The sequence below is a fragment of the Zychaea mexicana genome, assembly GCF_025766255.1.
Source record: "Zychaea mexicana strain RSA 1403 chromosome Unknown BDB00scaffold_90, whole genome shotgun sequence".
NCBI lineage: Eukaryota > Fungi > Mucoromycota > Mucoromycetes > Mucorales > Lichtheimiaceae > Zychaea > Zychaea mexicana.
Window position 1 is genome coordinate 159642 of NW_026516753.1, and position 26211 is coordinate 185852.

The 26211-nt window shown below is 41.6% G+C and overlaps 9 protein-coding genes across 9 annotated transcripts; 7 read left to right on the plus strand and 2 right to left on the minus strand.

Annotated features, from left to right (window-relative positions):
- Positions 1–264: 264 nt before the first annotated feature.
- On the plus strand, positions 265–676 carry BDB00DRAFT_770897 (uncharacterized protein; the record flags this gene model as incomplete). Its single annotated transcript, XM_053119923.1, has 2 exons — positions 265–380; positions 466–676. Coding segments are annotated over 2 exons (327 nt in total), but the record flags the coding sequence as incomplete, so codon positions are not given.
- A 228-nt stretch (positions 677–904) lies between these two features.
- Positions 905–3802, minus strand: BDB00DRAFT_770872 (nineteen complex-related protein 2-domain-containing protein; the record flags this gene model as incomplete). Its single annotated transcript, XM_053119921.1, has 9 exons — positions 905–1072; positions 1168–1296; positions 1381–1823; positions 1915–2278; positions 2353–2600; positions 2694–2936; positions 3029–3470; positions 3541–3632; positions 3718–3802. 9 exons carry the CDS (start codon positions 3800–3802, stop codon positions 905–907), a joined length of 2214 nt encoding a protein of 737 aa, XP_052975594.1.
- A 181-nt stretch (positions 3803–3983) lies between these two features.
- On the plus strand, positions 3984–5199 carry BDB00DRAFT_791211 (uncharacterized protein; the record flags this gene model as incomplete). The annotated part of the gene is made up of 6 exons (XM_053121024.1): positions 3984–4161; positions 4284–4386; positions 4477–4581; positions 4664–4712; positions 4793–4960; positions 5038–5199. 6 exons carry the CDS (start codon positions 3984–3986, stop codon positions 5197–5199), a joined length of 765 nt encoding a protein of 254 aa, XP_052975595.1.
- Positions 5200–6016: 817 nt separating this feature from the next.
- On the plus strand, positions 6017–7964 carry BDB00DRAFT_932098 (uncharacterized protein). The gene is made up of 2 exons (XM_053129063.1): positions 6017–7180; positions 7283–7964. The coding sequence occupies exons 1-2, from the start codon at positions 6255–6257 to the stop codon at positions 7947–7949; spliced, it is 1593 nt and encodes a 530-aa protein (XP_052975596.1). The 5' UTR covers positions 6017–6254; the 3' UTR covers positions 7950–7964.
- A 3448-nt stretch (positions 7965–11412) lies between these two features.
- On the plus strand, positions 11413–11725 carry BDB00DRAFT_843945 (uncharacterized protein). The gene is made up of 2 exons (XM_053124994.1): positions 11413–11593; positions 11669–11725. Exons 1-2 carry the CDS (start codon positions 11432–11434, stop codon positions 11693–11695), a joined length of 189 nt encoding a protein of 62 aa, XP_052975597.1. The 5' UTR covers positions 11413–11431; the 3' UTR covers positions 11696–11725.
- A 371-nt stretch (positions 11726–12096) lies between these two features.
- Positions 12097–12480, plus strand: BDB00DRAFT_843946 (uncharacterized protein). The gene is made up of 3 exons (XM_053124995.1): positions 12097–12195; positions 12245–12247; positions 12362–12480. The coding sequence occupies exons 1-3, from the start codon at positions 12145–12147 to the stop codon at positions 12473–12475; spliced, it is 168 nt and encodes a 55-aa protein (XP_052975598.1). The 5' UTR covers positions 12097–12144; the 3' UTR covers positions 12476–12480.
- A 433-nt stretch (positions 12481–12913) lies between these two features.
- BDB00DRAFT_843948 (methylenetetrahydrofolate reductase-domain-containing protein) lies at positions 12914–15681 on the plus strand. The gene is made up of 6 exons (XM_053124996.1): positions 12914–13081; positions 13178–13381; positions 13479–13641; positions 13778–14244; positions 14318–14450; positions 14532–15681. Exons 1-6 carry the CDS (start codon positions 12995–12997, stop codon positions 15272–15274), a joined length of 1797 nt encoding a protein of 598 aa, XP_052975599.1. The 5' UTR covers positions 12914–12994; the 3' UTR covers positions 15275–15681.
- Positions 15682–17353, minus strand: BDB00DRAFT_843952 (uncharacterized protein). Its single transcript, XM_053124997.1, has 7 exons — positions 17113–17353; positions 16929–17015; positions 16798–16856; positions 16700–16727; positions 16586–16613; positions 16083–16414; positions 15682–15978 (listed from the first exon to the last, which is right to left on the minus strand). Exons 1-7 carry the CDS (start codon positions 17159–17161, stop codon positions 15716–15718), a joined length of 846 nt encoding a protein of 281 aa, XP_052975600.1. The 5' UTR covers positions 17162–17353; the 3' UTR covers positions 15682–15715.
- Positions 17354–24663: 7310 nt separating this feature from the next.
- Positions 24664–26199, plus strand: BDB00DRAFT_876534 (uncharacterized protein; the record flags this gene model as incomplete). Its single annotated transcript, XM_053127490.1, has 6 exons — positions 24664–24718; positions 24796–25403; positions 25471–25581; positions 25696–25854; positions 25929–26032; positions 26114–26199. Coding segments are annotated over 6 exons (1123 nt in total), but the record flags the coding sequence as incomplete, so codon positions are not given.
- Positions 26200–26211: the final 12 nt, after the last annotated feature.

Consider the following 26211-nt stretch of genomic DNA (forward strand, 5'->3'; position numbering starts at 1 on the left):
TACGCACAATAGCATCGGTTTCGTCTGCACATTGTTAAATATCAACTGTGTTTACAACATTTTTTTTGCACACCCGAGAAATGTTAGGTCTCCCGAACTCAGCTTTTTCTGCTCTTTTTCGTGTACACTATGAAAGAAAAACGATCGATCGTTAAAGGTTCGATGAGTCCTAGCTAGCCAAAAAGATTCTAATATATACACGACGACAAAAAATTCTATTACAAATTTTAATATTTTGTTACTTTGGTATTTTAAGACGCTGATATTCATAAACGTGCGCCACAACGACCCGCCACAGTACCAAGCGACGTTTACATTTCACATAAGACAAAGACCAATGTCATAATCAAACGCGTCCGACAATTAATGGTCAATGAAAAGTAAGAAACGACCATTAACTTTTTGTTTATGTGTACAGATGGTTGTATACACGTATGCTTTGCTCAATCTTTGAATTATCATAAGATATAAGCAAGTGACACTTCACGGTATGGGCGCTCAACTTTTGAAAACAGTTCAAATTGCCCAAGCCATCCAGCGGACGCTCCACAACCAAATCGATCTGCGACCTACAACGGGAACGGTCACCTTGGTAGACGATATTATTCCAGATGATATGGTAGGCATCTTGCAAGTGTGGCATACTGTACACTCTTGCTTCTTAGGATCGCGATAGCATACCGATACATTTGTTTAAAATCATGGTTATATTGTCACATAGGAAAAAGATACCGAAACCCAATCACGAATGAATTCAGCCATCCATATCCAACTAGTAGCAAAAGACGGTTTGACCGAACTCCAACGACGCGTTGCACCAATCCCACGAAAGCCATCACGAAATCGAAAAATGGTCAAATAGTGTTTTTGATCTTATTTTTTCTGTGGTCGTTTTATTTTTATTTTATTCAAGTCGAGCAAGCAGTTGTAACGCCTCTCTTTGCAATTCGCCGTCGTTACCATTGTCAGGTCGTAATAACGGTGCAACCATTCGATTCATTACTACAGTGCCCAGTGATTTCAAGGTATCTTTGGGTAGATATCGCCGCCAGACGTGTAGCGTTTTCAAGTACTATTTTACAATTTCCCCTTATTATGTTAATACCATGTACATACATAAATCATATATAAATAGTGAAAAAGCCAGCACTACAAGTTTATAATTACCTTGCATAATCGCCATACAACACGCTCCTTTGCTTCACTGTTGGGTTCTATTACTGTGATGGTATCAATAAGATCGGCATAGGGCTTTAATTGTTTGTCGATCGCAGACTCTATGGCACTCATCAGATCCTACGTTGATCATCGTAACAAAATGAGTATATTGATTTCTCTTTTTCTCCCCCTTTTTCTCCCCTGTATGTAGAAATCACTTACCATAAATGGTCGTTCATGCTTTTCGACATAATACGATACTTGTTCTACAGCCTGTGCAGCATATCGCATTTCCTTCATCGAAGCCACATTGAGTGTGTCCAGCAAACTCTTGATTTTCTTGATCAACACTTTTTCAACGACCTTGTTTAGCAGTTCGGTATCCGCATCCTCGTGTTCGTCGGTAATGCCGTACTGGGACAAGACTGAGTGCCAACGCATCGTATCAAAATCTACCGGTTCCGTAAACGGATTCCATGTCGCAAGCTCACACCGCACATAGAATTCAAAGGCACCCGGTAGACTCAAGCTGCCAAAGGCTTTTGTATAGTCCTCGTAGAAATTGGTTTTCCACGCTTCGAACTTGCTCTTGATCATTTCAATAGATCCAAACTCGTCGCTGACATCTTCCAAAATTGCCGGGATGTTGTCATTTTGGATGACATCTATTATACAAGGCGAGCGCCATATAGTTTTGATCATCAGTTTATCTTGCCTCCCTATCACCACAATGATAATAACAGATAGTTATTTTACCCAATTTTTGGTCTCTTCGAGCTTCCCAATCTTCTGCCAACTCATCATCGGACCATAACCCTTGTTGTTGTATACTGATCAGGTCCTCGTGTTGTGCTATCCGTTGCTGTCGTTCGATCCTTCGCCGTTGTTGTGCACTTGCAGAATCACGGAGATCACGGACACGTCCAAATTCATCGACTTCAGATTGTTGTTGTTGCTCCTCTTCTTCCGCTTCCGCCTCGGCCTCAGAAGGCTGTTCAGGTACTTTTGCAAATTCTCGTAAATCGTCCATATCATCCTGCCACCTCCGTTTTGTTACTACATCGTGCTTTGTGGCGATAATATCGTGTGCTTGTTTTTCTAAAGCTTCCAACTCAGGAAACTAATACGTGATTCGTTAATAATATTCTGTAATAGCTCCTCAAGCCTACTATCTCTTTGAGCTGATAACTTTACCTTGGCATCTAAAAATTCACCCAGATCATTGACGTAGCTTGCTAATCCTTGGAAATAATCATATCGCTCGCTGCCCCGTACAATTTCTTTTTCCAAATCTGCTTCGCCTGTTGACAACATTTCCATGTTCTTTTGCATTTGTTCCAATTGTGTCTCGTAATCCTTCACTGAGTTGGTGATTCCAGAGGCCGTTCCATTCAGATTCTCGATCGCCTTATCCAGGGACATGATAGGCGATTCGATGGGCACTAGTTTGAATGAAACCCAAATTCCCGCTTGTCAATATTCTACACATCTTATACACATATGCATCCTCCCAACTATTTTAAAAAAAGCCTTACCTTCTGCTGGTCGGTATCCCGGTGGTGGGGCATAAGGATCTCTTTCTGGTTCTTTCCGTCGCTGCGGCTTAACACCGCCGTGTCGAATCAGCTCGCTTTCCCATCGCTCAATATCTTGTTCATCCTCATCATCATCTTGTGCTTCTTCGATCATTTCTCGCACGCCTGCTCTTCGCTCTTGCTCCTGTTTTCGTGCAGCCTTTTTGTTCAGCGTTAACCGTTCACCAACATATGCCTCGTATTCTATATATTCACCATGGAAAGACAAATTATTAATAACGTGTACCCAAAAATCCATCCACTAATATGTACACCGATCTAAACCAATGACATACCTCCTTCTCCGTCATCACCAACTTCGTCTTCTTCGCGTACAAGTCTTGAGCCGCCTTTATCATCCAACGCCACAAAGTCCTCCTCCACAGGATCCACATAACCTTTACGCATTTGTTCGCGCTTCTTTTTTGCAGCATGGATCGCACGTGCGTCGGGTATACTTCCACCCGCATCACTCTTCAAAAGCGATGGAAACTTTTCAGCAAGCAACGAATCGTCATCGTTCGCAAGTTGATTTTCAGTAAGCGATGTGCCTTTCAGTGCTGCTGGTGTACTGGGTGTGTCTTTACGTAATGCTTCGAGTAATTCATTTGTATAAGCTGACGACGTCGTTGTCGTCTGCTCCGTTATTGTAGTAGATTCTGACGCTGATTTGCGTGCTGCTGCAAGACGTAGGCTAGCTTTGCTTTTTTTGACTGTAAATGTGTCCGTGTCGCCTTCCTATTATTGAAAGTGTGTACAAATAAGCATAATACCTTTACTCTTGTTACTGTTAAAGCAATAGCAGCACCTCCTGATCGAAACTTAAACCGAGTGATTGCTTGGGCTCTTTTTTCTTCTTTTTCTTTTCGAGCTTGGTTCGGTTGATAACGGTAGTCGTTACTAAGCGATTGAACAGATTAGTAGATGTTTATAACGGAATTACTTAAACCAGCTTTGAGGGAACTTGAGGGGGTAAAACGTGTACCAATTTCAGCATTTTGTTCTTCTTCATTGTCACTCGTTTCAATCTTGCGGCGAATGTTTTTTGCACGACTCGATTTTTTGAACATTACGAAAAAAAAAGACAAGACAGGTTAAAAGTAGTAAGCTTCAAAGTTCGTGCTTCCTGCTTCGCAGGTGCTTTGCTGCATGAACAGTCACGCCACCGGGCAGTTTTGACAGGACACAAAAAATACGGGTCTGGGAAACTTTTGGGACAACGACAACAATAACACTTTACAACCATAAGCGATGGCAACGACAGCGGCTGGCTTACGCGGATTGCGACTAGCACCTTCATTGACTGCTGCAGCAACTCCAACCCGATTTTTACAACGACACGCGTTGCTCGCATGGCAGCAACAACAACGTGGTTATGTCCGTGAACCCATGGGCAAACAAATTCTCATTCGCGATCACGGTGTCTTTGGTAAATAAAGAATCCGGTTACCAGCACACGACAACAACAACAAACGACGACTGTAACGACAAAAACGTTTGAACGTACATTGTTGAACAAAGACTCACTCGAGCTCTTTTTCTTTCAAATAGCCAACTATGTGCCACCCGAGAAACCACCAGCCGTGACCGATTTCGCTCGATGGCGCTTGACCAAGTGGCGCAACCTTAAGAACAACGTACAAAACTTGCTCAGGTACGACAACGACGATTGGTGCATTCCAACAGCGTGCTTGCATACGGTAATAGAATTGCTCTATTAACACTCTTTTTGGATGTTCTCTAGTGTTGGTTTGATCAAGTACAAGTCGCAATACGAAAAGTGGGATTCACGCAAGTTTTTGGAAGTTGCAGAAGAAACATACAAAGACATGAACGATGCTTTCGCAAGGTTTGCTGATCTATTTCTCCTGTGAGAATCTTGGCCGATTGGTCCGTACTTATACTCAACAAACTTATTGGTACATTTGTAGAGGTGATCGTCAAATTCTCGAAGAAGTGACCCTGGATGCTATGTACTCGGTAATTATAGATGAGAAAGGATGCTTATGCATAGTAGGATTAGTAGCAGAGGAATTAATACACAATGTCGTGATCAACAGACCTTGAAGAACCAGCTTAAGAACCGTGGCAATGCTCGTTGGGAGTGGAGATACCATGGCGAAGTTGAACAGCCAAAGATTGTCTGTGTACGATGTGTCGGTACCACCGGTATCAGCAAGCACGGATTTGCGGTTGCACAAGCGACTCTACGAATGTATACAAAGCAGGTAATGCGAGCGAGGTGTGTCGGGTTATATAACGGCTGGATTAGGGAAGCTCACATACAATGTAATATATAAACTAGTCAATGGCTGTGTATGACAAGAAGAACCGATTGATTGGTGGTGACCCCAACAAGGTCCACAGCGTGCTGGAATACGTTGTTTTCCAAAAGACCATCTCGGACCCCGAAGATATCTGGCGAGTCTATGGCAAGGTTGCTGCTCCTGAAAAGGTCCAGCAATAAATCATATCATCACAACCCTTTTTTACATAATAGACAAAAATTACACCTTTACAAAAAAAATATGAAAGAGAGAGCAAAAAAGAAAAATCGTTCAGTGAAAAAGTTTCTGTAAAAATATCCACCATATAAAAAACGTATTTTCTAATTCTAACTACTCATTAATGGGCGCTGCACATATGATTTACTTACAGAAACATCATCAAAGACATGCCAGCCTTTACCGTTGTTCAAGAATAAAGAAGCAGCAGATACTAGAACCATAGTGTTGCAATTGTGTAATTTACGTATTGAGGAAGGAACCTCTCGAAAAAGATATGCACGCAACAGCATCAAAGTATGCGCACCCGAGAAACAAGGTTTGCATCTCATGACGACGGTTATAACTGGTGAAAAGTTATGATGATGGGGCTGGGACATCCATTAATGTTTTTTACTAGTTTAACACTTGATAGAGAAGATAATATATGTATCTTGGTGATATAGAGATGTACGATGTGAGCTGCTTTCAGGAAACAAAATATATTGTATGTAGTAGCAATATCACATATAGAAATCGAGAAAACAGCACTAAATACAAGCGAGCAGAATGGAACAAACTTTGTTATTAATTACAAAAGTGAACGTGGCATTCGTTTGGCTTCCCGTCACCAACACCAACAGATACATCTTAAAACCACAGGATAGATACAATACGACTCAGGAGATTTTACATGCATGTTGCTTTTCCCGACGAGAAGCCGTGTTTTTCCAAATTTAGTGTATTCTCGAAACAAGGAAGGCTATTGTAATCATTATGAGGATTCTTTAGCAGAGGTAGCAAGGGATAACAGTAGTGATATGTGGATCATTTCTTTGTTTTCTGTTTTTATTTTTGAAGAAACAAACAATCATGATCACCAACTCTTGCTTTCTCTCTTTTCTCCCTCCTTTTTGTCATTTCCCTCTCCGTTGTTCCCCTCTCATATATCAATCTCTTTTATCTAATTTTTTAGAATCTCGTTCCTTTCTCTCTCTGCTACCGCAGCAGTTGCCTTTTATACATCAATCTGCAATATATGGTGTCAATGGCAACTATATCAGTTCATCTTGACAACGATCACGTCGTACTGAACTCGACGAATAATCGACTATCCGGCATAGTTACAATCCGTAATTGGAAGCGACCATCATGCGCATTAAAACAACCAAGGGTCCGATTACTCGGTGAAGCTTACATAGCTGGTGGCTGTAACCGAATCAATGTAGTGGATGGATTTCTCGATGAGAGTCATCAACTCATCTTCAACGATGATAATACCACCAACAGTGACTCTAGCAGCAATAGTACGGCATGCTCTTCCTCGTCATCCACATTCAACATTCCGGATTCGATAACGTCGTCGACATCGTCCCCAGCTTACATTGTTGAAAACGAAGAAAATACGAACGATAACAACAACATTGTCCTGTTGCCGTTTTCCATTCCCGTTCACGATGATTTACCAGTTTCTTTATCGACAGCGCAACACTGGATTCGATATACAATATATGCAATTGCGTGGAACGGCCATACGGAAGTATACGCCGTTCGACCTGTCTTTTTCCATCGACGGAATGAGCACTTGATGACAACCAAAAGATTATACTGGGGTACATCCAAAACATCTCGACAATGGCGTTATGAGATTTCACTACCCCGTGCTGTTACAACGTCAGCAATTGAACAAAATGGAGTACCTGTAAGCAACGAACAACAGGGCAGTAATGACGATGATATCACCGCTAGTAAACATCAGCAACCTGAAAACAGCAGCTGTGTGATAAGTGCAACCATCCGTATCAAGAACACTCACTTCAGCAAGCACCAGCATCATCATTTACCGAGACAACAACAACAATTTGAAACTAGTACGAAGCCTAAACGTCCGGAACGCTGTCTTGCAGAATTTGAATTTGTGGAAGAATGTCGTACCACCATTACTACATACTCTAGTCCTACTCGGTATGTAAAAGAAGAGCTTTCCCTTCTTTTTCTTTCCGTTGCGTAATTCTACTGGTAGATTCTAGTTACATCATAAAACTAATTGTTTGGTACATAATTTAGATCTTCATATTGTGCTAAAACCAGCTCATCCATGAGCACATTGCTTTCTGAAACACATACGCTGTCATGCCCATCCTATACCTGGAATTGCCCCTGGAAAGTCGGTCTAAAGCTCGATCTACGACCGTTGCCTACAACAACATTACTGCATAACAAAAACTACAACCACTGCATCGATAGTAATAATGGCAGCTTTATTGCTTCTGCTAATACGACCACGACTTCTAATACATCATATGGCATTTCAATACGGCACTATCTGCAAATCAAGCTTAAATTCGACGATGGAAACGGACATCTTGACCACAATATACATACATTTCCACTCGACGCCGTAGTGGATGCTAATAAAGTTTCAGAATCAGCAGGAGCAACAACAAAAACAAAAACAATTTACCGTGATCCAACAACAAGTGCGACATCATCGTCAGCAACGTTAAATAGTCAAAGCACCAGTAGTGTCGATACTAGCAGTACTTGTACTTTTACAGAATCAACACCAACAATAGCAAATACTAGTGGTGGTTGTAGCGACCACATCGATGGCTGTGATAGCAACAATAATAATAGTGATAGTGCTACTTGTCCCAATTACTATATTCCATCGTCATCATCAGATGTTGAACCCCTCATAAGTACAACAGTTCGCTTGCCTATGATTAAATGACTTGAAAAGTACCTGTTCGGGCGCTCTATTACATTCCTCTTTTTCTTTCAACTTATTCTGCTACACATAAATTTATGTAAAAGGACTAGAGAGAACACATTTATGCTATTACATTATGTATTTGTTATTGTGTATACGTCGCACAGACACAAAGAGTTACATAAATGTCACGCGAACTTTCGTTTGAAGAGGGCCTCTTACGTACTATGTCCGATGAGATAATGTGAAGCATGATCCTGTACCATTTTAGAAGCATATTGCACAGCGCCCTGGAAGTCACATACTTATGGAGATGAGCTGTCGTTCGTGAGCACCACCATATATGTAATCTTAGGAGTTTATGGTGCGCTGTCACTTTCAATGTCACGTAGGAGGATAAAAAAGCTGAATAAGCTGAAGACCATTATCAAGTAACAGCATTATTTGAAAATTACTTTAAAGAGGACGTTGACAGAGTAAGAAGTGTATGCTTTTCTGCAGTAGCTATCCTTTATACGCACATTACTACAGTAGTACATGAAAATATATATAACTGTCGTACATACAGTACTCATCATACATACTTAAACAGTTCTTAATTATATCTATAGTAATCACAGCCACTTACAACAGCTATTGTATTTAAGCGCTTATTTTTTCGTCTGTCCAACAAAAAAAAGCTTGTTTTTTTCGTATGCCGTCGAGGTTTATAATAACGAGGAGATAAAGCTAATCTGGAGATTTGGATGGTTCATAATGCCAATACTAGGCCTCCCCACTTGCGATACCAGGCTATAACCATAGCGTTTGTTTTAAACACGCCGCAACAATTGTTTTGGATGCCATATGATGCTTGACATGGAAACATGCTGACAGTGTTAATGACGTGGTGATATGTACCTATATGTTATAATACTCTGGGTGTACAGTAAATAAAGTCAGTATAAGCTTCGTCACTGCCCATTTTGAGAGCGAGTTTATCTGCTATATAATGCATCAGCTGTATCGCCAAGTCGTATTGCGCAAGCCAGATATCAAATGCACCTCCTGTCAGCAACATGGTATGCACTTATGTAGGTCGACACTGGTGCAGTTGTTTTGCAAAACTGTGCTCGACGTTTTTGAGTAGGGACAATATCGAAAACCATAATGCACACAACTTCTTTTGGTCTTTGAACGTTCCAAAACCATCTTTCTGAACTCAAAAGAAAAAAGCAAGAACAACCAAGTTTCGATAGGCAATAATGATTATCGAAGAAGACCATTCATCATGAAACTGTAGCCAGACAGCTGGTAGTGCCGCGTCTTCATCGCCGACCATTGGGAGCCGCTTCTTGCAGCAACGTTGGAAACAAAAGCTACCATGACTCCGGAGTACTATTGCTACTACTTTTATCCCATCAAAGTAGTCTGTTATATTTATATGCCAAACAGTGGAGCCTATCAATGTTGTGTACATAGTGTAATGATGACGATATAGAACAAGTCAGGTCGGATAATTATTTGAGAAACAAGAGTGCTCTTGTAGATATAATTGACTCTGCATAAGCATCACATACATACCCTTTGCATTTACACATTATCTACTAGAGAAATACCTAGTGGGTATTTGGAGAGAAGTCTGAACAATTTGGTTGAGCTTAAGACCCACATGGACAAAAATTAAAAATGCCAACTTGCTGTACTTAGGAAAAACGTCCACATCAACTAGCTTTTATAACTTAAAGCTAATCACACAGAACGAACGCGTCAGAGAATTGATCTTTCAGCGATAACTTGCTGGACTTCATTATCGTCACTGTCGACGGTAGCGCAATTGCAATAGTCATACGCAAAATCCGAGATGTACCTTTTTTACGCATGATATTCCACGTCTATATAATCAAGTGTCACATTGAGAGGCAGGAGCTTAGGGTTGGTCCCTCAACAACCATGACATACAACTAAGCTTATATAAAGTCTTTTTGTCCCAGGGAAATATTAGCGTAGTATACCTCAAATTCCTACATACTCTTTCTTTTGAGTAGTGTTACTATTAAATTGAGCGCAGTGACTTCATATTGATTTAGCCTCTCAACTTTTGATGCGACACCATAACCCTTCGTCGGGTACCTTTATCCTCCTTACTGGGAGGATAACACTCTCATTAATTTTGGCTTGAATGCTACAGCGCACAAAATAGCACGATCATTTTCTATACAACAAACGCGTCAATGTTTTCCCGTACTTGTGTGCAGCGGAAGCAATTGCAGAAAATTCATGCATCGGGAACTTGCCTTCCCACGAGTCCTGTACAAACTCTTTACTCCTTCCCCCTTCATTCTTTATCCATTCATGACACATTAGCAATAGGTTATCAAAAGAAAGGGCAGGTCTTTAGCTTTAACATGATACTAATATCATGTACATTTACGACGATAATTGCGGCGGAATATTGCTTTGGAAATTGCCTAGTCTTAAAAAGACGATGCCAGGTTTCCCTTCACCGTGTCTAAAACTTGTTTCTCCAACAATCGAATCTGAAGCATGCAGTTGGTTCGTGTCAGTTGCGACAGTGCCCTCTTCTTCCTTCCTTTTCAAATAAACTGACTATGTTCGTCATTCAGCAAAGAAAGATTCATGTAGAGCAGAGCCGTGGCTATAGAATGATGCCAATATTGACACATTTCTCGAATAATAAACGACGACACTATAGCTAATAATGTAGAATGGTCAATGAAAAACGATCGTTTTTCTGCAGCATTGTTGACTGAAACATGCATTGTGCTCTTTCTTAATGTTGACCTCATCGCCTATGCGCTCGTTTGGCTATTGGACAACAGACAAATCACGCAATTGCCAAAGAATCTAATCGATTGTTCCAATTATTCACAACGAGTCTTATATAAAAAGGTACGCGTACCCACCCATCCATATTTCTTTGGCCTCTTCTCTTCCGCTTCTTTCTCCTTCTCTTTCTCCTTCTCCTTCTCCTCCTCGTCACCAACTGTACGTATAACTCTTGGGAAATGGCCGTGCGTGTGGTAGTGTGCATGTCTGTCAAGAAGTATCACGACGACTCACGATCAAATCTCTTGCTTTCTTTCATTTCTATAGCCGTCTCCTCCTCGGCCTCGCCCGGTTACTGCTTTAAAGGAGGAGAGAAGCAAGAGTGTACATGGTGTGTGTCAAAGATGATGATGACTGTGCTATTGGTTACTCACGATCGAGCCTCTTCTTTTTTTTTTTGATAGCTCTGTCTCTCTTGCTCTTGCTCTCTCTGAACCGACTGTCTTTGCGTACTTTGCTCGCAAATTCCAACATTAGGAGGGGATACGCGAACAACGTTAATGATAAATAACGTACCACGCGAGTATACCCAGGTGGGTTTCGTCCCCACCAACAAATCCTCTCATTATCACTGCAATCCATCTCCATCTTCTGTGCTTACATACTATGCTTAATCTTCGACAAATCCCTAACGGACCTTTCTCTCTTACTCTATCTCATACTTGGTTTAGCAAATGCTAAAAGAAGAATTTGATGCAACCAACAAGGGAACATATGATTTCTTATATCTGCGTTTCGACTTAAGGCGCCAACGCATCGTTGGATACGCGTTTGTGAACTTCACCGACGGACCAAAGCTGTACATCGCGAGTGGCCACCGAATTGGGCAAGAAGAGGCAAGTTTCCTTTTTTCACGTGCTTTTGTTAGTTGTTCTGCTCTAACTCATTTTTGGTGCTTTGCTTTGATGTAGCCATTCCCCTACCCACAACAAACTTAGCTTATATGTATTATTGCAAATAAAATTGATCGTTCTCTTTCCGATATCCATCCTGTTACAGTGGCTGTAATAGTCGTAGCTCCCCCGATCCCAAGTAACCTCCAATCAGTAGTCCCCCCCCTATTTCTAAATACATATTATCATAGCAGTACCTATCAATAAACATTAGTTGGTATCACCCGTAACTATCACACCATCCTGTTACAGTGGCGTAGTACCTCGTGGGTTTCGCGCCGACTGTAAGTTTTTGAGGGTTATAAGGAAGAATGTCTCCTGAAAGAAGGGGGAAAGGATCTTTCAAGTATGATACAAACATGTGTGTTCACTCTGTTTATAATACTTTATAGGTGGTATGCCTTTTTTTTTACTCTGCTTTGTGGCCTCTTCTTCACCATCATGTGTCATGAAGTAGTATAGAAGATATGATTACTAACTAGAAATGGATCATCATGTATGCTGCCCGTCGTCTGGTCATCCTTTGTTCCATTACTCAATCCTTGGTGAGTTATATCTTGAATCTCTTTCACACTGTCCACCGGTATACATTGTCTATTAGCCTACTAACTGATGTGTACTAATGTATTCTTTTCCTGTATCTTGGCCTTTCCTTGCCCTCTCATTCTCCCTATTTCGCACACCCTTTTCTTTACCGTCATTTATTCTTGTGTATTTGATATCTCTTCATTTCCCAATCCACGCACAATCACCCCTCCTTGTTATATACTCTCATGCAGAAATCATATTTTGTTTCATGTCTTGAATATTAAGACTCAACAATAAAGTACCTTTTTGCTCTTGTCTTTTAAATAGAATACAGAGAATCTTTCTTTCTGTCTCTTTTTGAAAAAATGGCATCTTTAAGCAGCATCACTTCGAACCAAAAGGCAAAAGAAAGTAGAAAGATTTTCTGTATGTTGGATTGATATGAGAAACGGCAGTAGTGGACCGAGAAACAGCTAGCGAGCTCAGTTGAAAATTCCAGGTGCTTTAGCTGATACGGGAAACTGGAAACAGGGCGGCATGTACTACTGAAGTCTATGGCCTAGCTCCGCCGCAATAAGCACAGCTTGTAAATACAATGCCATTGGTCAAAATTGAAGTCATTGCGATAATCGTTGGCACAGCATTGCCGGCCTGTGAAAAAAAAAAAGAGATTTTGATGGGCGGTATAGATGAGCCGCTCCAATTACAGCAGCTGATTTTAGCTTGCCCCACTACATTTTTTTAAACAGGTCCCTTTTTCTTCTTTTTCTTTTATTCTTTGGTTCCTTTTTTTCCCCAACAGCATACACGAAGAAAATGAAGGTCATTGACAAGATTAACAAGGCTGAAAGCGAGGGTCGCTTCTTTTATTCTTTTGAATATTTCCCTCCAAAGACTCCTCAGGTAAGAAATAAGCTGCTGTCATCTCTTCTTAATAGGCTCTAGCCCTTCCACTCCATTTCTGATACAACAATGTAACTTAAATGGTGTACATTATAGGGTGTGCAAAACTTGTATGATCGTATGGAAAGAATGCAACGTTTTGGCCCGGAATTCATTGACGTAACGTGGGGTGCTGGTGGCACTTCTGCCGACCTTACTACCGAACTCGTCGCAACTGCTCAGTCTGTGTACGGTCTCGAAACAATGATGCACTTGACGTGTACCAACATGCCTGTTGAGAAAATCGATAATGCTCTCAAGGTATGTTTATCCGCCAGTATGATTGTTACTAAAGAAAAAAACGCGTAAAAAAACAGAGAAGCATGCATGAACGGAATGATAATAATTTTCAATTCAGGCTGCCAAAGATTGCGGCTGTCAGAACATCCTTGCCTTGCGTGGCGATCCTCCAAAGGGCCAAAGTAACTGGGAGTCGGTTGAGAATGGTTTCGAGCACGCTGTTGACTTGGTCAAGTACATTCGCAAGCAATATGGCGACTACTTCTGTATCGCCGTTGCTGGTAAGATTTTCTTTTCCCCAACCGATCAATGGGGCAATCAATCAATCTATGCGCTCTTTTTCGCGGTTCCTGGATTATGATTACTTGAGGGAGTAGGGGAAGTTGTACTAAAGATAAATTTTTCATTGTTCTCTAGGCCATCCTGAGGGTCATATGGACAACCCCGACAAGGAAGACGATTTGCGTCGTTTGAAGGAAAAGGTTGATGCTGGTGCCGACGTAATTGTGACCCAGTTGTTCTTTGACATCGAGTCCTTCCTTACATTCGTCACAAAGAGCCGTGAAATCGGCATCGAGTGCCCTATCCTTCCTGGTGTGTTTCCCATTCAAAACTACAACGGTCTCAAGCGTGTTATTTCGTTCAGCAACAACCACGTTCCTCAAAAGATCTGGGATGACCTTGAGCCTATTAAGGATGATGACGCTGCTGTTAAGGAATACGGTATCAACTTGACTATCGATTTCGTCAAGAAGTTTAGAGAAGCCGGTATCAATGGTTTCCACATTTACACTTTCAACCTTGAGAGATCTTCGCGTTTGATCCTTGAGCGTTTGGACCTTGTGCCCGCCACTGAAAACATCAAGCCGTTGCCCTGGAATCCAGTAAGTTTACCATTACCATGAAAGCTATGTTTGTTTATAACCATAGGTAACTAAGAATAACTCTTTTATGCAGTCCTTGACCAGCAAGCGTGCAAAGGAGAACGTCCGTCCCATTTTCTGGAAAAACCGTCAGAAGAGTTACATTCAGCGCACTGAAGCATGGGATGAATTCCCCAACGGTAGATGGGGTGATTCTCGCTCACCTGGTACGTATATATACGACTTTGGGAAAATTTGAGATACGTAATGGAGTATCACAGGCTAACAATAGCTTGTTTAAAATATAGCTTTTGGTGAGTTGGATGGTTATGGTGTCTCGCTCAAGTATCCTCAACAAGAATGCTTGCAAATGTGGGGCAACCCCAAGTCTGCCGACGACGTTGCATTGACATTTGCCAAATACTGTAAGGGTGCCATTGGCGGTATCCCATGGAGCGCTCAACAGCTAGACCCTGAGACTGAGATTATTCGCCAGCGGTTGGCTGGAATTAACTTGCTTGGCTACCTCACGATCAACTCACAACCTGCTGTGAACGGCGTCAAGAGCTCGCACGATATTTATGGCTGGGGCCCCAAGAACGGCTACGTTTACCAAAAGGCCTACTTGGAGTTCTTTGTCTCGCCCGAGAAATTGGACGAACTGACGGCTAAGATTAGCAAGAACCCTCAGGTCACCTACTATGCTGTGAACAAGCAGGGTGACTTGAAGACCAACACCCAGAACGACCAACCCACCGCTGTCACCTGGGGTGTGTTCCCCGGTAAGGAGATTGTCCAGCCTACGATCGTGGAATCGATGGCTTTCATGGCCTGGAAGGACGAAGCATTCGAGCTCTGGGGCGAGTGGGCACGTATCTATGACCGTGAAAGCGAGTCGGCTAAGGTTACCTTGGACATCATGAACAACTGGTACCTCGTCAACATTGTCCACAACGATTTTCAAGACGAAAACGGTATCTGGAGACTCTTTGATCTTGAGGTTGATCAGATTGCTCAGAAAACTAAGCACCTTTTCGACTTGATCCCATAAAGAATGAGTTTTATATATAACGCACTTATATCCCCTTCCTTCCTCTTTCGTTCCTCCTTCCAAAACGCTATACATCCCCACACACACGCACACACGACCTAAATAGCCTCTTTTTGTATTCAACATGCTTTTTCCCCCCATTACCCTTACCCTTCAAAGTCCTTTATCTACATTTCTTCTTTCCTTGTTTTTAGTTGTTTTTCTTTTGTGTTCCTTTTTCTATTTCCTTGTATTCAACTACCCTAGGTGAGGGTGTGTGCTTGGGTAGCCTATGCCCACCCTCCCTAACATAATTTGTAAATGAGAGAGTACGTGTCTTCTTCAACAGACATTCTAATTGTAAACAGTTTTCCTTCCTATTATATCATAAAAAAATAAAAAGTAAAAATATCTTCAACAGTAAATATTCTGCAAGAGAGCACCGTTTTCGTCGGCCATTCTCTAATTGTCTTTATTGGCAATTGGCTTGACTTCTCGAATACCGAGTCTTTTGCCCAAGATGTACTCCTTGACGAAAACGGGGAGATAGTAGAATAGCAAGAATGTCCACGAGTTGGTGCCATAGGTGACATAGCGAGGAGACGATCGTTTCAAAAGCTTATTCGCAACGTGTGCAGCAAACACGCTCGTAGGCGTTGAATGGGGACCTTGTGACATATTTGCTCGTGCATAAATGTATTTGACAACGGATAGATAAAATGAATCTATTGATAAAACAAACAAAACAGTATGTTTGTATGTTGACTGATAACCTTTTCCTCCCTAACTCTCAATTGCTTTCCTCAATTGATGTTCGTATTTATTTTACCTTCCGGTACGCTAACCATGTTGGTTGCATTCTTGCCAAAGTTCGACTTGATCGATCCAGGAGCAACCACGGTTACTTGGATACCGAACGGCGACAGTTCCATACGTAAGGTATCCGTCAAAGAATGCACCGCCGCTTTAGATGCAGCATAGACACCGGCCCAAGGAGTGGAAGCATAGCCAACAATGGAACCAACATTGGCAATCTTGCCTGATCCGCGTTTGGCCATATGTCTAGCTACTGCACGGCACATGCTAAGCAGACCAAATACGTTGACTTCAAAGCATTGGCGTGCATCATCCATGTCGATGTCCAACAATGGGTCCACACCACTATTGCCCTTTTGATCAGTAATAAGATATTAACTACCCTCCACCTTTTCTTACTGGTTGCCATGGGAGCTATTACTTGACAACCATTCATCCTAGCGACGAGTTTTCCATGACAAATAGTGTAGCTGGCAACCGGTACCCAACAGCCATCTCTTCGTTTCTAAGACTTACGGTGCACCAGCATTGTTAATCAAAATATCTGTCGAAATAAATTACGGTGAATAATTGTGTCTTTCTGTTTTCCTCACGAACCCCTTTTTCCAAAAATGAAGTTAAGAACCATACCAATATGACCAGCTTCGTCAATCACTTTCTACGAAATAATTATTGATCTTCTAGTGTAAGTACAAAAAATATCCTTTTTTCTATTTTTTTTTTTTTACCTGAACAGTCGATTCAATCGACGCAGCATTCGTAACGTCCAAAGCCAACAGTTCGCAGCCTATTCCCATGACGCCTCTATAGTCAATGTCGTTTCCGCCATTCCGTTGGGATCAGTTTGTTATAAATTTACCTTGAAGTGCCCCCATACTTTCAACACGTCTTGCAGTCGCATACACTCTGCATCTTTGCTTTACAAATTCCTCGCATAGACCATAGCCTAACAGCGCGGGCCAGATAAGGAGAGTGAATCAGAACAAACGAAGCATTACAAACACAAAATGACGCGTAGTGTTTTGGTTTTCTGTTTCTCTTACCAATACCGCCTTCAGTACAGCCAGTTATCAAAACCACGGATTGCGTCATAGGTTGAATATTTTGTATAATGTAAAGTTATGTTATGTATAACGAATCGTTACACTTAAAAGTGGTATTTAATGTTAAGCCTCTCAAGAAGTCCTGCAAATTAATATCGTTCCTGCGAACGAGCTGGGTATTTCCTGAGTCATCTTCAAACTGATAGGAATTTTTAATGTATCACACAGCATGTAATCCTTGAGATGGGACTGGCACACACATCTCAGGACAAAAAGGGTGTAAAGCGATTGGGGTTCCAGACCAATCTTTTCTCACGGAAGCACTACTGCTTCTAGTGCAGTATATAGCAAGAAATAATGGGTACCAGTAGTGGCAGTAACAGTGTCGAATTGAGTGTTGTTCCTGTGTGATGCGATAACCAGAAATGCACATCGCCACACGCGCCAACTCCGTTTTGTTTATACAAAACCTACGGCAAGTGCATTCATTCGTTACGGAGTCAAAAACATCGTTTGCATCGGCTTGTAAACATGTCGCCGGAAGAGCCACGTATGTACACAAAACACACAAAGAGGCCACGTGTATCATACCATTGTTGTCGTTGCCTATCATCGGCAATGAACACTAACTGTACGATAAGCGATCTCTACTGTGTTTCTCTCCGATTCATTTTCGTTGGCGTTGGCTTTGGCTTTTGGCAAATCAATTTAACAATGGTAAAAAAAAGATGGAAAGCAACCGACAACGATGAAAACGCCATCAACCCATTCTGGTTTTCTTTCCTCTCAGAGAGCATCATGAAATTGATTCTCCTAATATTGTAAACAAAAGATACAATTTGCCCTTTTCCGTTTGTATCACACCACAACAGCAGGAAAACGGCAAGGTTCTCTCATTGGAGGCAGGGACTCAACCTTCTTTTAGTTCTGTATGCTAAAAGAAAAGCCCCACCATAATATTCATGCAAAGGTTGCATATGAAGTAAACGTGAGCAACTAATGTCCAGCCGTAGTCATGTCAAACAATTACAATTGCTTTTTTTCAGGAAACAATGTGTATAAACACTATTTACTGTTGTGCTTTTTAATCGTAGAGAAGAGGGGGGAAGAATATAGACAGATAGATTATAATAAGGATAATGATGACGGTAAAGAGACAGTTGGAGAGGGAACAGATAGCAATATGTACAGTTGGGTAGGAGGGGTAACAAAGAGGAGGCAATAAGTACAAGTTAGATGGGCTGGTATATAAATAATTGGGTGTAAAAGGTATGAAGTATATGTGCTATATAGTAGAAATACACAATATGCTGATGATGGGGGTTGTTGTTGTTATACAATTGCGCATGACATGAACGCAGGGCAGCACTTATCGCAGAAGACGCCTGCATTGCTCAACTGCTGCTGATGACGGTTGCTGTTGCTTTTTGATGACTTTTCTTTTGTGATGGCTACTACTGCTGTAGCCGTACTGATGGGTGTTACCGCTATTAGGTCCAGCATGATTATCAAATTCTTCGAGGGCCGGGAATGAAAAATACATCTTTAAAAAGAGACTGTCGGGAAACGAAGCGGCTGCCGTGGCCAAGTACATACGAGCCGCACGCTTGTCTTCATCTTCGTCTTTTTTCGTAAGCGCTTGCTGTGATGTTGCAGGATGCAAGCATGACAATGATGTGAACAGTTGTTTGACGAGTGAAGGAAGCGAGCGGTCTTCTTCCTCTACATGCATCGCTTGACGACCACCTCCGCCGGCCATCGCCTTTGTCGTGGGTGTGATGAAAGGTTTGTTGTCGTGGATCATCATCATGCTTGTTGCGGAAATATGGGACTTGGCAAATATGCGAATTTGCAGGCAGCGTTAAGTAATGGCAGTAGTAGCAGCTTGTGATAGTAGTAAAAGTAGTAGCAGAAGCAGTAGTAGTAGAGTAGTAATAGTAGAGGTAGTAGAAATAGTAGTTATTGCAATTAATGGGAGGAAGAGAGGAGAGAAGGAAAAGTATGTGCGGAAAATATGCGGAGTGGTGAGCTTACAGGAATGAGTGAGTGAGTTAGCGAGTGAAAGAGAGAAGAGAGCAAGGCTGGCATTTTCTAAAAGTGCTGATGAGGATCATATTTATATCATGATGTGCTAGTGCACAAGTGTCCAAGTGAGTGAAATTTGCGGAGCATCCCTGATTAGGGCAGTTTTAGGCCTTGGCTAATATTTCAAGGAGGAGGAAGGATGTGTGATTCTGTGTATGCTGTTGGGGGAAACAAGAAAGGTGTCGGGGGGTGGGGGAGAGAGCGTAGTAGAAAGCATGCACCGACTCGGTCACTCTTCTCCAGATCAACGCCCAAGAAAAGTAGAAGCAAAGGACCCGATCCCAGGCCGGCAAAAGTTGGTTGAATAAGAAGAGAGGCCCTTCGCTCAAAATGGGCAATGCGCGTAGATCGAAAATGAAATAGAAGAGCCCTTTTTTTCTAACTCTCTCGCTTGCTTGCTTTCTCCACACACAACCAACTCAACTTTAACAAGCAGCAAGCGACACACAATCATGCAAAAAGCGTGGAACCCGTTTCAGCTGTCCCCCAGCATGCTATCCCTTCAGGCTGTCTCCGACTTGCCCTTTCACCAACCAACCATCCATCAGCCAAGCAGCCAGTAACATCAATAGCAACCCCGCCTGCTGACCCAAACTAATCCATCCCACGACCACACACACGCACACATCAACCCATCTCCGCTCACACCCACAAACAAGAAGCCCAGAACATCATTGTCACAATCACATCGTCTGGTTAAACACATGTGAGTATATTGGGTCCATCGTTTCCGTAGCAAAAATAAGAAACAAGGCAGTGTGTGATTTTCATACGCAGTCGCAGTAAAATGGATTGGCGATCTTTTTCTCCCTTCTCTTTTTCTTTTGCATCCGTCTGTTGCTTTGACACATCATAATAACTACATGTGTACCACCACTGCTGATATTCATGAACGAGCACAAGGGACCTGTAACCTCTCTTCCCAAACCTGACCATCTATCTTACTTAAATCTATGCTGTTTCGACACAACAGAGTAACATACAATAAATAGCACGGCCATGTGATACGCTACAACGAAATAGATGGATACTGTGTGTTAGATAGAAAGGAGCCCATGAATAAAAAGAAATGTTATAGGTTGGACGCTATGTATGTACGAGTATGTGGTGCGGACATGCTGATGGGTTTTACTATACATGAAACACAAATGCGCGAACACAGCAGGGATGCATGAAGAAGTTCTTTTGTTTATATCCCCTGGGTGTCCTTGAAAATCATCATGGAATTAAGAGAACCTTAAAACTAATTTTCTTTGCTCATGTATACATCAGCAACATAAACTGAATGATCTGTATCAGTAGTGTGTGATCACATTTGGGTTATACTATGCTACAACTACTGGTTTACCTAGCGGAAGCAGTAATAATATCTCCTATGCCGCACCTCTCATAAATGTTAACGAAATGCCAAAGATCAACATTTTCCCCGCTTTTAAAGCTTTTTCTATAAATTGCATTATTATTATTGTTAATTTATGCCTGCAAAGGCCATGTAAGAAAAAAGAAGAAAGAGACGAACATGATCATTTAAATCTCACTCAGCCCAGCCAAGAATATCTTTTGGAACCAGAGGTCCAATGACCTTCTTGTTATTGAGTTATATATCACTACAATAATATGAACTTTCGGCGATGCATCATGCAAAGTCGTATGTATAATACAAATCTTTTTTTAATGCATGAATTGTGTTTCTCGATCAACATACATTCCCTTAGTACATTGGTACATGTTTGGTGCTGTATAAAAAATTGCTATATATATAATGTGTGATGATGGTTGTTGCTGATGGTATATACACGCTTACAACTAGCTGCATTAGATCCTGGCTGTAGCATCGCTCACACTCGCCAAAAAGAGTAGTATAAAAAGAAAAATTTATAGTACATATAGTTTTAAGAAATATGTAAAATCTATTACGAGTATTACCATGTATATATTTTGAATTGACATATCATCATTTCTGATTCTACACTACACATAAGCAATTATCATCATCATCAATATTTCATCAGTGTACATCATTAAGGGGTAGAGGGGGAAAGGTGGGGGAAAGGTAAGAAAAATGACTGCGGAGGCCGGAAACAGAGGGCTTATGTGTGTTAAAACTGAGGGACAGGATAGACAGAGAGAGAGAGAAGAGGAGTCATCATTATTATCGTCACATATAAAAAAAAGACTTTCGGCTTATACAGCGAGTAAAGACAGCTTATCATAAGTGCAACACCACACCACAGAACAGTACCCAGCAATTTTATGAGTTGTTTCTTTTCCGCCGAGAAAAACCGACGGGTTGATGACACCTTTCCCCACTGTTCATTTATAAGCTATTGTTCTTTTATTCTTACAGGCGATTTATTGAGTGATGGTAGTGCTAATGAATCTACCATATATCATTGATTTGATGAAATACAGAAACTCCAGACTATACCGTTTTGGTTAAATAATAGAAAGATATACATGGTCTGGTCTCTGCAGGTACAGGGACACGGTATGTACAAATACTGTACACGCCATTCAATCAATCTGTTTTTAGTTATTACAATTCAGTTACTGTGCCTCTGTAGCATAATGTGATATCAGATATTAAATTCAGGCTAGTTGTTACTATCAAGAGGGAGAGAGGGATCAATCGGGTGAAAAAAGTTTCTGTATTTGTTGTATGCATGAACAAGAAGCCCGAAATTCGATCAAGGCAGATGTTTTTTCTTTTTCGGTGCATGATGTTTGGGAGGTGGTATGGTGACAAGAGCTTGCTTCATAATACATACAACAAACAACAGAATGAGGTCCGCTAAGATAGTACATATATATGTGTGTGCATAACCGAAACAATCTTTTGAAGCATAAACAACAACTACCGGGTAGCACACAGCAACTCTAAAAAGCTTTCTAGGAAGTCACATACTAATATAAGAGATGCAGAAGCAGCAGCATGCATATTGTATATTGTATAATGTATAGCATTCATCATAGATCAATTGTTGCTATTACAGTGCTGTTGTTGCTGCAAACGAGTTTAACATTATGTGCGTCAAATACACATTGATCTAGGTGTTCTTTCGTAGAATGAAGCTCACAAACTAGAGACTGTTATTGCAAATGACGCTATATGAGGCAAGGGAGTGTAGTCCCTGCCTATATACAAGTCTGTAAATGTATCGGGTCACTCACTGAAGAAAGTACTGTAGAGGAGTAATATAAACAAACAGGATAGAGAGGAGAAACTAAGCGACTAGCTAAAACAAATAATTGTTGCTACGTTGTATGCGCTGATTTACACCGCAAGGAAGCGACCAATTACATAAGGTCATTAAGTCTTCATTTGAACTATGCGCTGATTTATGTACTGCTCCATGTCTATTGTCACGAGAACGCTGAAATTGTAGTTGCTGCAAGTCAATCATATGTAAACTATGGCAGTACAGCTCACACTGTCAGTGGGATCACTGCATGTAATACACGAGAACAGCAGTAACAACAACAAGAGTTGGAAGTTGTTTGTTTTTGTTACTGTATCTGATCCAGAAAGAATTTGCTGCATAGTCATCACCCTCACTTTTTCCTCTCTTTGCTGCAGATATATTACCCGCTGTGTTATTTACTAGCATTTGTGTGCCAATCATCCAACTTCTTCCATCGAATGATCCAGACTATTATTAACTCCTTTTCTTATCCTTCTCGGTTTCAGCGATTAACAGTAGTACTTAATATTACCAAAACGAGAAATGAACGAACCCGTAACGTACGGTTAAATGTAAAAGAGAGATAGTCTATATCTCCTGGAGGAGTAGGAGAGAAAGCAAGGTGCACCTCATAGTTTCAAAAGTTACCGTCTTCGAGGGTCAGGTACGACACAGCACAAAAAGCTTTTATCGTATGTATAATAGTCTTTGATTATATGTTATCGACGATATGAGTTAGCTCATGAAAGACACGGAAGGGAAAAAAGATGAACATCACAACCACTGACTCTTATTGTTTTCTCTCTCTTTTTTTAAGTGTAGGTGTGCTTGATAGAATGCGCCAACTGCATAGATAGCAAGTTTGATTTGTATACCAAAAGGAGTCGCACAACCAGAGAGCCATTGGCCCGCGCAAAATGAAGCGGTAACGCCATCATCTTGTACACTAACTTTCGTTTTTTGATAAGCCGTATAATGTATACTAATGATTGGCGAGCCTTTTTTTTTCATGACGGCGCGGGGTGTTTTTTCTCTTTGGCGTTGGGGTTTTTCATAATAAGCAGGAGCGGGAAATCCCCTCTGCCAGAACTGCCACTATCCTTCGTGCTCGTAGAGCTCGTTTCGGTGTAACGGCCGCTCGAAGAGCGCACAAACTTTATTTTGTACATATATAATAAAAATTTCTATTATTTCTTCTCTCTTTAACCGTTTGAAAAGCGCTGCAGACTTAGCGCGCACAAACCCACGATTGAAAACCAGACAACGTCTTCCCTCAAAGCAGAATTATTACCATTGCTTCGCGCCGAACTCACTATCGACAATCCTCGATACCAACCAGCATTCGGATTCAGCGGGATGTCAGACCTGTGGACTTCGGCACACAAGAACGGTACGGGCCAGATGCCCTTTTGCCAAACACCACCCAAGTCAATCGGCACTCAAAAGTATCGGTTGAACATGTCCCGCCAGCAAGCAGCCAAGATGGATCAAGCTGTTCAAGAAGTTCTATTCAAGAACGCGATCGAGAAGGTAGCTTCATCCGATATACACAATCAATCATACTCGTTTCTAATTCAACAACCCGACAAGGTACGCGTCGTGCTCGATTGTTCGGGTATCAACAAATACATACAGTACCAACATTCCAAGATGGAGGGTCTGCCGATGTTGCGAGCGATGGTGCAGCCGAACGATTGGTTGGTCAAGGTGGATTTGAAGGACGCCTATCTACGTCTTCCTCTTCATCGAGAAGACCGTCGTTACCTGGCATTCAAGTGGCGGGACCAGTTTCACCGTTTTAAATGCCTATGCTGTGGAGCTGCCCATGCGCCGATACTCTGGACAAAAATGATGTCTCGTATTCTACAACCTCTCTTGGAACAAGCAAACCTTCGGCTGACTTTCTACTTGGACGACCTCTGCCTGATGGCGTCGAGCAAAGAACAAGCTCTCCAACAAGGAATGTTGCTCAAGGCACATCTGACTCAGTTGGGCTTCAGTCTGAGCAAGAACAAATGCTGTTGGGAACCGAAACATTGGCAACCTTCTTGGATTTCCCAAGTTAATACACGCAAGATGGAGCTGTCCTTGCCGCAACCCAAAATGCTTCGAATTCGCCGCGACATGCATCAGCTACTACAAAAACAACAACTCACCAATCGCAAGCTGGCAGCTATCTCTGGCTACTTACAAGCGACAACAGCAGCAGTTTATCCAGCCCGCCATCACATGTAGAACATGTCGCGCGACTTGCAGCAGGGACACGTCTACCGGTAAAACAGCAATGGAACCAAAGCACGACGATATCGGCAGCAACACGTTAAGACGCGCGATGGTGGGTAAAAAACTTGCATGCCTGGAACGGACGCTCCATGCTTCAACTAAAGCCAAACGTCGTCATTTATACCAACGCCAGCGACTCCGGATGGGGCGTCGCGGCCAAAGAAGTACATTCAAGCGAGCATTATGCCATGGCCTCCGGCACCTGGAACCATCGCAGGCAGCAATCAATTGGCCGCGAGCTTTGAGCAGTACAGCTTGCAAATCGATCAACACGCCGAGCAGTGGCAACAGCAAGTCATCGAGATCCGCTCCGAAAATATGACAACTTGCGTAATCATCAACAAACAAGGAAGCCACAGACATCAACATTTACATCAACTTGCTTCCAAGATTTTCCACCACTGTCACCGCTACAAAGTACGGCAGTTTGCGACATATATGCCTTGCACCAGTGGTGGTGCACTGTGGTGGTGCATGATTTTCCATCGCCCTCTAATCAGAGGCACCAACGATCAACAACGATCACTTTCATTTTCTATCATCATGACATTCACTTTTACTTCTTACATTCGAGATCATGCAGGTCCTTCTTTTAATATTGTTGACTGCTTTCGAGCATCGAAATTGACAGATCAGGAAGCAGCAGAAAAAAAATTCAAGAAAGCCGTCAAGGCTGTTTCATTTTGGAAACCAAGCGCAGCTCAATCGTGGGCATCAGAACAAATTCGTAACAAGTTCCTTGTAAGGACTATACTAGTAGACAAAAAACGTAAAGGTCAACAAGCTCTTACATACTTTATACTATTAGATCTTGAGTAATGTTGATTTGAAGTCATATTGGGTTTCAACGACCAAAAGCGTTGCGATCTTGAAAGCAAAAAGAACATTTTATGAATTCTGTGGAGAAGCATTTGAGCCAGTATGTAACCATTTCATTATTGTTTTCAAAATTGTGAGATGTGACATCCTCCATATTTAAATATACTTCATTTTTATTATCTAATATTAACTTCTTGTTCTATTATTATCTTAGATCTTTAACAAGGAAACCGAAGATGGCTCTTACAACCCTGATAGTCAAAGTGAATGTTCATCAGAAAGTACAAAAATCCGTCGAAAGCAAAAATTTGCCTATGATTACTTGGTTGGTGGTGGTTTGGAACAATATGATCGCCCATCTAATTGCAAAAAGGTTGGTATACTTCTATCCTCTCTCTCGAAAAACCCATGAGATATATTTCGTGCTAACTTAACTCTGTTAAATAGTGGATCAGTTTGGATATGGATTTGGTAGATGAATTCTTAAAGTATCGGTCGGGTGTCGTGAAAGAGGCAAAGGAGCTCGAATTGTTATCGATGGCTGATAGATTGTAAGTCTGTGTGTGAATTCAGCATGTACAAATCGACTATTAAAAGACCCTGAATAGCTAATGCGATGTGATTGTGTTTAGGGCACTTAACTTTATCTGCTACATTACACCATCTTTAGCGATTGGAAATGGTTTGGATCCATCTGTCTGGTCTACCATGGTCAAAAGTGTCAAAGCTG